Here is a 12,016-nt window from a genome sequence, read left to right on the forward strand (position 1 = left end):
CTGCTCTCTCAAACCAAGACTGGTGCTTCTGCTACTCTTGACAAAAGGATGCATTGTACAGATGCTTTACTTAGTATTGATTTGATAAAGTGTATGCCAGAGCTGTTATAATTATTGTCCTGAGTGTGCTGGCCTCCTGCTGGGGTCTGAGGGCTAGGGGCTTCTGGTTTAGGCCCCTCTTATAGCCATGGTCAAAGCTTCCATCCGGCATTCCAGACGAACTTGTCCAGGACCACTAGCGCATGCAGGAGCCCAGACTGAAACCAGATAACACTTAAGAATCACAAAGGTTTTTTCAGTAAAATAATGGTACAGGCACTGCCAGCCCTAGACATAGGTGCCAGACCTTCAAGAGTCTAGGGAGCAGAGCAGCTAGGTGGCACAGTGTAGAGTGGCCCTGGAGTTAGGAGGACCTGAGTTCAAATGCAGCCTCAGACACTTAATAATTATGTATCTGTAATCAGGCAAGTCACTTAACCCCATTGCCTTGCAAAAAACAAATAAATAAATTTTTTTTAAAAAAGAGTTGAGGGGCCTGGAGGACCTTTGATAATAAAGACAGACAAGTTGATTTTTATATAGAACTCAATGATTCATTTAGGAGTTTATTAAGTACTTTCCGTATGCTAGGTGATGAGGTTCTAAAGAGTCTAAAAGACTATATTGCCTACCCTTAGGGGGCTTGCTGTTTAGCCAGGTCAAGGCACATGAACACAGAGATGCCCACTAGGGGCCTAGAATGAAAACAGGAAAAGAGCATAGTGAAAGCCTTTTGACTAAGGTGGAACCACCACCAGTCCTTGAAGGAAGGGAAAGAGTTCATATGAAGACCCAAGTTGTTTCACAGTTTTCATATAGTGCTTCTGAGAGAGGGATGGGGGGTTCAGGACAAGACTGGTAATCCTAGGATGGTGTTCTGATGGTGTGCATGAACTAACACTAGAAAGATGGACTGGGTCCAGATGCAAGAGTATCTCAGACAGCACTTTGTGGGGAGCCACTGAAGGTATTTTAAGTTGCTGTAAAGCCCATTAGTATTTCAAAGAACAGTGACAGCTCCAGCTCCAAGGAACAACCTGTAGTACATTTGCTACAAAACCTATTAAGCTGCCCATCTTCCTTTCCATTGTCTTTTTGTATCTTTATTGTATGTCTCTCCTCTTTTTCTTTGGTCACTTTCCCCTTCTGTCTGTATTTCTGATTTTTCTGTGTTTATGTCCTTTTATTGACTCTGCTTAAATCTCTCTTTGTCTCTCTCCTTCTCACTTAAAACTGTCACACAATGAAATCTCTTGGCACTTTAACTGTTATTTCTGTTGTTCACCTTATTCCATGATCTCCTTGTAAATAGCAGTCCATGGACCTCTTGCTCTAGCTATTTTTCAACATTTTATCTCTAAATGAACTTTTAACTTTTGTCCTGTGACCCCTTATCTTCTCTAATCATCCTTTACAAAAGGCCTTTGTCACCAGCTTTCTGAGAATCTTAAGTAAATTGTGTGACCTTGTTAAAGATCTAAACTGGTTTGCTAAGTTTCTTTTTTTTTTCTGTTGTGGAATCTAGACTGTTTGGTCTCTAATTAATGTCTCCCAACTTGCTCACTTCCCTCTTGGGGATCAAATTTCCTATCTCTGTGATCAGTATCATCACTCTGATTTGCAGAATTTTTTTTTTCTCAGAGAACTTTTTTTGGCCTTTTTTCACTCTTCTTCTCAAGAACTTTTTTTTTAATTGCCAATTTGATTCTTTTCTTTTCTCTCCATTACCACTAACACTTTTATCCTCTCAGTTCTAGAACCTTTGTCCCCTGGACCAGTCAAGTCTCAGGGACAGCTTTGTTGCCTTTTTTATGGAGGAAAAAAATTCATGACATGAACCCTAGTAGATTAGTAGATACTGTATTTTCCATGATCCCTCTGCCCTACCTGTAACATTTTCTCTCTCTCTCTCTCTCTCTTTTTTTATTTTTTAAATTTTTTTTAGTTTTTGCGAGGCAGTGGGATGAAGTGTCTTGCCCAAGGCCACACAGCTAGGTGATTATTAAGTGTCTGAGGCTGGATTTGAACTCAGGTACTCCTGACTCCAGGGCTGGTGCTTTATCCACTGTGCTACCTGGCCACCCCCATTTTCTCACTCTTAATGTTATACACATTGGCAAGAAACATTTTTCTTAGATATCAAGGAAAAAAACCTGATATTTGACAAATTTTGAAAGAACTATACAAAAATATCTCCTCTGATCTTCCTGAAAATCCCTATAAGATATATAACTCAGGCAGTATTTCCATTTTGAGGGGAAGTGGGGGAAGAGGGACTAGACTTCTGATTTCATTGTTATACGAATATTAATGGCAGAGGCTTCCTCTACAATACAAATTGGCATTTACTAAACCTTCCAGTATTAGGCGTTCCCCCCTTGCTCAGGATCACACAACCAGTATGTAGAAGAGGCAGGTCTTGCAGGCAGGCCCTTCAGGACTCCAGGTTCTGGCTCCTCAGTTGTTAGATGACAAAGTGTCTAGACTCTACAGGATGGGTTAGAGAGGGAAGAGACAGGAGTGGGGTGAGCCCTCAGTGCTTATGTCAGCTTGATCCACATGCTGTTATTTCCCTGTTCTACCTTCTTGGTTTGCAAGCCTGGAGGTTGGATTCAGTGGCTATTTCAGATTTTAGATATGTTTATGACTGGTCCTAGTATTGCTAGAGGAGGGCTCTTAATTGGGATCTGTGAATTATTTTTTAAGATGGATTTTATTTAATATTTATTTAATAACATTCTGAGGTGTCCACAGGCTTCACCAAACTGTCACAGGAGTCCATGATGAATTAAGAACCCTCACTGAATTGATAACTACTTCATCCTGTGTAGTGGACTAGAAGCCCCCATTTACCACATGGCTAACATTTTGAAGAGCTACCTAGCCAGGTGGTTAATGTAGGCTAAATATGTATTTACCCTGTGAGTTCTCAGATTCTTTCTCTCTATTCTCTTTTTTATATATTTGTTCTTAGATTTTAGTGACCAACCTGGATTTTCATGATGAGCAGAAACGCCGGAACCTCAATGGAACACTTCATGAGCTGCTGCGCATGAACATTGTTCCAATTGTCAACACAAATGATGCTGTTGTCCCCCCAGCTGAGCCCAATAGTGACTTGCAGGGGGTAAATGTGGGTAAAGTATTCCTGTGGGTGGAATCTGTTGGAGTTACTAATGCCTGCCCGTGCTGCATGTTACTAACCACCCCAAGACCTGAAAGCCATGGTGAGAGCTAGAGCATGAAGACTCTCGGGGTGACGAGGAGGAATGTCAATTGGGTTGCTTGGCCAAGGTTCCTGGGAATGTTGCTCATTAACATTGATCAGTAGATGGGAGGCTGCATGATGCTGCCATGCCTGAAAGGTGGGAGATGGGTCCTTGAGAGGCAGAGATTTGGACCCTCCCTTTACAGATGAGGAACGGGAGACTGAGAGGAGGCAGGATTGGAGGGCCAGCTCCTCCCTCTCTAGGCCTGTCTCTCCACCACATTTGTCTCAGGAAGACTTTGTAGCTTAGACTGCAGGGACTTTGGCTTTATTTGTTTGCTGTTTGAGCATAGCTTAATGTTTATCTAGGTCCCTTTATAGGTAGTATGGTTTATTCAGGACATTTTACCTGACTTCCAGGTCATTAGCGTTAAAGATAATGACAGTTTGGCTGCCCGACTGGCTGTGGAAATGAAAACTGATCTCTTGATTGTACTTTCAGATGTAGAAGGTATGTGCTGATATTTTTTTTTTCTTCTATGACCACATTTAAATCCTTTGAGTATTGTCTAAGATCCCTTCATAATTCTGGACCATGGGATACACTGCCTTGCCTTTATCCATTTTCTTCTTCTTCCTAGAGTTTGGCACACCTGCTTCCACAGTCACTTGGACTCTCTCCTCACTTAAAAAAAAAATTCAATTTCATTTTATTTTTAGTTCCAAATTGATACCTTCCCCCAAGGAGAAGGCAAGAAAAACAAAATATGTATAAGCAAAATAAATTTATACATTGAGCCATGTCCAAAAAAAACAAAGGAAAGAAAATATTCTTTAGTTTGTACTCTGAGTCCATCAGCTCTCTATTGGGAGTGGGATGGCATGTTTCTTTATGTGTCCTATGGAATTTGGTTAGTCATTATGTTGATCAGAGTTATGAAGACTTAGAAAGTTCATTATCTTTATAATATTGTTATTGAATAAATTATTCTCCTGATTCTGCTCACTTCACTTTGCATCAGTTCACACAAGTCCTCTCGAGATCTTTTTTTCCCCTTTATCATTTCTTACAGGAAAATAATATTCCATCACATTCATATGCCATTAGATAAGTTCCTCACTATTTCCAATTTTTCACCTCTGTAAAAAGAACTGTTATAAATATTTTTTGAATGTATAGATTCTTTTCCTCTTTCTTTGATCTCTTTTGGGTAGACACCTAATAGTGTCCCTGAGTCACAGGATATGCACAGTTTATTAACTTTTTGGACAAATTTCCAAGTTGCTTTCCAGAATAGTTGGACCAGTTCACAACTTTACGAACAATGCTGTATTAGCATATGTTTTCCAACAATCTTTACAGCATTTGTCATTTTTCCTTCTCTTGTCTTGTTAACCAATATGATGGTGTGAGGTGTTATCTCCGAGTTCTAATTTGCATTTATTTAATTATTAATATGCATATGTTTATTAATAGTTTGAATTTCTTCCCCTGAAAACTGCCTGTTTGTATTCTTTGTTCATTTATTGCTTGGGGAATGGCTCTTGAATCAGAAAAATTTGACTCAGTAAATCTGATTTAGTGTCCTATAATCTTAGGAATGAGAGCTTTATCAGAGTAACATGCTGCAAAGATTCTTCCAAGTTTCCACTTTTCTTCTGAATTGAGCTGCATTGGTTTTGCTTGTGCAAAATCTTTTTATTTTTATGGAATTAAAATGATCCATTTTGCATCCTTTGAACCTCTTTGTCTCTTGTCTGATCATGAGCTCCTTCCTTAGTTATAGACTTGACAAATGATTTCTTTCATGTTTCACTACTTTGCTTATGACATCTCTTATGTATAAATCATGTATGCATTTTGAAGTTCTCTTGGCTTACATTGTGGGATGTTAGTCTCTACCTAGTTTCTGTCAGGCTATTTTCCCATTATGCCAGCAATTTTTGTTGACTAGTGAGTTTTTACCTAATAGCTGAGATCTTTGGGTTTATGAAATAGTAGGTTTATTTTGCCCATTTGTTTTTGAATATTATGTACCTACTCTTTGCTACCAATTGACAACTATTTCTAACACAGTTTCAAATGTTGTGATAATTATAGCTTTTTAGCAAAATTTGAGATTTGGTATTGATAGTGTCCCCTTCCTTCATGTTTTTATTTTCATTGATTCATTTGCTACTCTTAACCTTTTTTCTCTTCCAGATGAATTTGATTATTATTTTTCTAACTCTCTGAAGTAGTTCTTTGGTAGTTTGTTATGGTACTGAATAAATGAATGAATATGAAATAACTATTGTCATTTTTATTATATTAGTTTAACCTACCTAGAGCATTAACATTTCTCCATTATTTAGATGTCTTTATGTGAAGAATGTTTTGTAATTGTATTTATATAGTTGCTTTGTGTGTCTTAGCAGGTAAACTCCCAAGTATTTTATACTGTAGTTATTTTTAATGGAATCTCTCTCTCTCTCTCTCTCTCTCTCTCTCTCTCTCTTCTGGATTTGTTGATAATACAGAATTTGATTGATTTATTTGGATTTATTTTAGATCCTGCAATGTTCCTGAATTGTTAATTGTTTCAGTTAGTTTTTTAGTTGACTCTAGGGTATTCTAAGTCAGTGATTTCAAATTCAAACTATAACAGATCTCTGAGGACCACATATGTATTTATAAAACTTATGTTAACATTATCCTATGTTGATTTATATTTTTATTTATTTTATAAACAGTTATCCATTTACTTTTTTTTTGTTGTTTGCAAGGCAATGGGATAAGGTCACACAGCTAAGTATCTGAGGTGGGATTTGAAGTCAGGTCCCCCTGACTCCAAGGCAGGTACCCTGTCCACTGTGCCACCTAGCTGCTCCCAGTTTCTTTTTCTTGATTTACCTCACTAGCTACCATTTCTAGTAAAATACTGAATAGGAATAGTGATAATGGATGTCTTTGCTTCAAGGAAAAGCTTAATCCTATTGCAAATAATACTTGGTCTTGGTTTTAAATATACTACTTACTTTAAGGAAATTTCCATTTATTTCTATGCTTTCTAGTCTTTTGAACATGAATAGGTGTTGTATTTTGTCAAAAGCATTTTCTGCAAGTATTAAAATAACCATATAATTTTTGTCAATTTTATTTTTAACATGGTCAAGTCAGTTGTATTTATAATTTTCCTAATATTGAAACTATCAGACATTCCTGGTATAGATCCAGCCGGATCAAAGTATATTATCTTTGTGAAACATTGCTTTGGTTCCTTTGTTGATATTTAATTTAAATATTTCACACTAATATTAAGTGAAAAAATTGCCTTTAAGTTTTCTTTCTTTGTTTTTGCTCTCCCTGGTTTAGATGTCAAGACCATATTTGTATCATAGAAGGAATTTGGCAGAATCCCTTATTTCCCCTCTTGACCAGTATTAGGTGTTCTTTTTCCTGTTCAATTATTCTGGGCAAAATATATTTTTGTTATTAGCATATATTTAGATAAAATAAACTCCTAGCAATTGCTTTTATTTTTTCATTAGTTTTGAATTTACCTTTTTCTATTTTTTTATACTGATCATTTAGTTTTCTTCTTTTTTAATCAAATTAGTTAATGGCTTATCTGTTTTGTTAATTATATCAAAAAAATTCTAGTTCCTACTTTTAGATATTAATTCAGTGATATTTTCACATTCAGTTCTGTCAATCTTTCCTTTTCAAAATTCATATTTTGCTTTTAGAGGTTTTTAATTTTATGTTTTTCTAGTTTTTTTCATTGTATGACCAATTCATTGTTCTACTTTTTTCTTTTATTAATGAAAATGCTTAGAGATCCAAATTTTCTGCTGAGTACTGCTTTAGTATCACAAATTTTGATATATTTTCTCTGATGTTACCTTTAGTGAAATTATTGATTATATGATTTATTCTTTAATATTGTTAGTTTTACATTAATGTTTTATCTATGCTTCAAAGCCCTTTATAGAATATAATTTTTATTACATTATGATTGGGAAGATTTGATTTTTCATTTAAAATTTAACATTTCAGCTTTTCTACCTTTATTTGTGAAGTTTTTATGGCCTATTACATTGTCAGTTTTTGTTAAAGTGCCATGTACAGTTGAGAAATAGGTATATTCTTTGGTTTTCATTAATATTTTCCAGAAGGCTATCATATCTAAGTCTTCTAAAATTCCATTCATGAATTCAGTTCCATTCAAGAAAGAAACTTTTTTTTTTGGTTATTTTTATGGTTAACTTTATCTAGGTTTGGGAGAAGTAAATTGAGACCCCCCTCTATTATAATATTACTATCTACTTCCTTTTGTCATTCATTTAATTTTCATTTTGAGAATTTAGATACTATGCCATTTAGTGCCTGTATAATTAGTACTGACATTTATTCATTGTCTGGGGTATCTTTTAGTAAAATTACAACTTAATAACTTTTAATTGGGTCTATTTTTGCTTTTACTTTGTCTGAAATATTTGTCACCTCTTTATTTTAACTAAAGCATAATAGATTCTGCTTATTTTAAGTTTATGAGTATTTTTCTGTTTCAAATGTATCTCTTGTAAACAGCATATTGTTGAATTCTGGTTTCTGATTCATTCCACTGTCCTTTTCTATTGCACAATCATAATTATTATTTCTAAATGTGCATTTCCCTCCATCCATTTTTCTCCTCTTTTTCCCCAACCCCCTTTTTTATAAAAACTATATTTTGCTTCCAACTCATGCTATATTTTTTCTACCCTCACTCTTCTTTCCTCCTCTCTTTTCCCGTAACCTGTTTCCCTGTTGATTAAGATGAATTTCTGAATCTATCTGTATTTATGTGTATTCTTCCCTCCTACTCACACGAGTAAAGTTCAATTGTTGCTGCTCCTCTCCCTGGTTTATAAACTATTTCCTTTATCTATCTATTTATTTATTTATTTCTATTTATGAATTTTACCTATTTGCCCTCTTCCTTCTCCCTCTCTTTCAGTGCATTGTAGTCCTTTATGATTTTTTAAATTCTTTTTTGTTATTTATTTTTCCAATTATAAAGGTAATTTTCACATTCATTTTTGTAAAGTTTATTCCCTCCTATTCTTCCTTCCCCTCACACTAGAATAGCAAGTAATCTCATATAGGTTATACATGTTACAATCATGTTAGACATATTTCCATATTGGTCTTGCTGTGAAAAAAGAATCAAAACAAAAGGGGGAAAACTACGAGAATGAAAAAAGCAAAAAACATTTTAAAAGGTGAAAATCGTATACTTTGATCTGTATTCAGATTTAGTAGTTCTTTCTCTGGATGTGGATGGTGTTTTCCAGCATGAGTCTTTTAGAATTGTCTTTGATCACTGTGTTGCTGAGAAGAGCTAAGTTTCTCAAAGTTAATCATCACAAAATGTTGCTATTAGGGTGTACAGTATTCTTTTGGTTCTGCTTGCTTCATTCAGCATCAGTCTGTTTAAGTCTTTCCAGGTTTTTTCTGAAATCTGCTCATCATTTCTTATAGAACAATGGTACTCTTATCAAATTCTTATACCATAATTATTTCAGCCATTCCTCAATTGATGGGCATCCCCTCAATTTCCATTTCTTTGTCACCACAAAAAGATCAATTATGAATTTTCTTGTGATCCTTTTTTGTGATCTCTTTGGAATGGGACCTAGTAAAAGAGTGGTATTGCTGCGTCAAAGTTTTATTACCCTTTGGACAATGTGCTCCCTCAAATGTCTGGATCAGCTCACAACTCCACCAATAATGCATTAGGGTCCCAGTTTTCCCATATCACCCCCCCCATATTGATCATTTCCCTTTTCTGTCATAGTAGCCAATCTGAAAGGTGAGAGGTGGTACCTCAGAATTGTTTTAATTTGCATTTCTCTAATAATGACTTAGAGTATTTTTTCATATGACTATAGATAAATTTAATTTCTTCATCTGAAAGCAGCTGTTCATATCCTTTGACCCATTTATCAATTGGGTAATGATTTGTTTTCTTATAAATTTGACTTAGTTTTCTACATATTTTAGAAATGAGTCCATTATCAGAAAAACTGACTATAAAAATTATTTCCCATCTTTCTACTTTCCTTCTAATCTTGGTTACATTGATTTTGTTTGTGCAAAAACTTTCCAATTTAATGTTATCAAAGTTATCATTTTGCATTTTACGTTGTTCCCTCTCTCCCTTTGGTGATAAATTCTCCTCTCCATAGATCTGACAAGTAAAAGACTACTTGCTTCTCTAATTGGCTTATGGTATCACCCTTTAATGTCTAAATTTTGCATCCAATTTGAACCTTATCTTTGTTTATGGTATGAGATGTGGGTTTATGCCTAGTTTGTGACATATGATGCTCTAGTTTTCCCAGCAGTTTTTGTCAAATAGTGAGTGCTTATCCCAGAAGCTAGATTAGTATGGTTATTTACTATTGTGTCTCATGAGACATTCTTAGTCAATACTAAATAGTTTTGATTACTGCTGCTTTATAAAAGTTTTAGAACTGGTATGGCTAAATGACCTTTATTTGCATTTTTCATTAATTCCATGATCTTTTGTTCCTCCAAATAAATTTTATTATTTTTCTAATTCTGTAAAATAATTTTTGATTAGTAGTTTGATTAGTACGGGTAAAATTGTCATTTTTATTATATCAACTCAGCCTACCAGTGAACAACTGATATTTTCTCAGTTGTTTAGCTCTGACTTTGTGTGAAAAGTGTTTTTTATTTTCATATAGTATCTGGGTTTATCTTGGCAGGTTGACTCCCAAATTTTTATGTTGTCTGCGGTTGTTTTGAATGGAATTTCTCTTTCTCTCTCTTCAGCTGCGCTTTACTGGTAATGTGTAGAAATGCTGATGATTTATGTGGTTTTATTTTATATACTGCAACTTTACTAAAGCTATTAATTATCTCAGGTAATTTTTAGTGGATTTTTTAGGATTCTCTTGGTATACCATCATTTCATCTGCAAATAGTTTTGTTTCCTCGTTGCCTATTCAAATTCCTTTAAGTTCTCTTTCTTTTCTTATTGCTCAAGCTTACATTTCAAGTACAATATTGAATAATAGTGGCGAAAATGGGCATCTTTTTTTCACCCCAATCTTACTGGGAAGGCAGAATCTTATTCCCAGTGCATCTGTGGCTTACTTGCTGATGGTTTTAGATAGATACTGCTTATTATTTTAAGAAAGACTTTATTTATTCCTATGTTCTATGGTGTTTTTAATAGAAATGGAAGCAATATTTTGTCAAAAGCATTTTTAACTTCTATTGAAATAATCACATGATTTCTGTAAGTTTGTTAATCGATAGGATCACTATGCTGATTGTTTTCCCAGTATTGAACCAGCCTTGCATTTCTAGTATAAATCCCACCTGATCTTAGTGTATTATTATCCTGGTGATAACTTTCTGTAATCTCTTTGTTAATATTTTGTTTAAAATTTTTACATCAATATTCATTGGGGAAATTGGTCTACAGTTTTCTTTCTCAGTTTTGGCTCTTCCTGGTTTAGGTATCAGCACCATATATGTGTCATAAAAGGAATTTGATAGGACCTCTTCTTCACAACTGTTTTCCCCAATAGTTTATATAGTATTGGAATTAATTGTTCTTAAATGTTTGATAGAATTCACTTGTGAATCCATCTGACCCTGGGAATTTTTTCTTAGGGAGTTCATTCATGACTTGCTCAAATTTCTTTTCTTTTCTTTTTCTTTTCTTTTCTTTTTTTTTTTTTTTTGGCTGAAATGGGGGTATTTTGTCTTTTGCTTATCTGGGCAATTTTTATTTTTGTAAGTATTCATCCATTTCACTTAGATTTTTAGATTTATTGTCATATAGTTGGATGAAATAGCTTCAAATTATTACTTTAATTTCCTCATCATTGGTTCTGGGTTCACCCTCTTCATTTTTGATACTAGTAATTTAGTTTTTTTTTGTAATCAAATTAACCAAAGGTTTACCTGTTTTGTTGGAGTTTTTTCTATAAAACCAACTCTTAGTTTTATTTACTTAGTTAATTTTATTTGCTTAGTTTTATTTACAATTATTTCAATTTTATGAATCTTCTTTGATTTTCAGGATTTCAAATTTGATATTTATTGGGATTTTTAATTTTTTCTTTTTCTAGCTTTTTTTAGTTGCATGTACAATTCACGGGTATCCTCTTTCTCTAATTTATTCATATAGGCATTTAGAGATGTAAAATTTCCTCTAAGAACTGACTGCATCCCATAAGTTTTCTTATGTTGTCTCAGTATTTATCATTATTTATGATTTTTTACTCATATTTACTACCTTGTTATGCTTCTTTTAAGCCCTACATTTGTCAGCCTTTCTACAACTCTGGTTTTCACATCAGGAATGCTTGAATGTTAATTTCATTAAAGTCTATTTTTTCACCTAATATAAGATTACATTCAATTTTGATAAGTAGGTTACTGATTTCTTAATATCCTATTTTGATTTATTTTTTTACTTTATAGTGGTGGCTGCTAAATAATGTGTTATAACTGTAGCTCCTCAGTATCTGAATTCTTTGTCTCTGGCTAACTTACAGTATTTATTCATTTACCTTGGAGTTTTCAATTTTGGCTATAGCTTTCCTTAGAGTTTTCATTTTGGTGTTTCCTTCAAGATGTGGCTGGTTGAACCTTTCAATTTTCTGTTTTTCCTTCTGGTTCTAAGATAACTGGAAACCTTTCTTTTAAGAAATACTATGTTTTCAGACTCCTCTTTTGTTTTGTTGTTTTGTTCATGTTTT

At 34.1% G+C, this 12,016-nt stretch overlaps 1 protein-coding gene across 2 annotated transcripts in view; it reads left to right on the forward strand.

Annotated features, from left to right (window-relative positions):
- Positions 1 to 12,016, forward strand: part of ALDH18A1 (aldehyde dehydrogenase 18 family member A1) — a 69,783-nt gene that overhangs the window by 24,801 nt on the left and 32,966 nt on the right. Inside the window, exons 6-7 of one of the 2 annotated variants that reach the window (XM_074233323.1) lie at positions 3,014 to 3,172; positions 3,668 to 3,758. In XM_074233323.1, the coding sequence (XP_074089424.1) occupies positions 3,014 to 3,172; positions 3,668 to 3,758 (250 nt within the window). The remainder of the gene's footprint in view (positions 1 to 3,013; positions 3,173 to 3,667; positions 3,759 to 12,016) is intronic. The other variant, XM_074233324.1, reaches the window with a different exon arrangement.

This window comes from Macrotis lagotis, chromosome 4, assembly GCF_037893015.1.
Source record: "Macrotis lagotis isolate mMagLag1 chromosome 4, bilby.v1.9.chrom.fasta, whole genome shotgun sequence".
Lineage (NCBI taxonomy): Eukaryota > Metazoa > Chordata > Mammalia > Peramelemorphia > Peramelidae > Macrotis > Macrotis lagotis.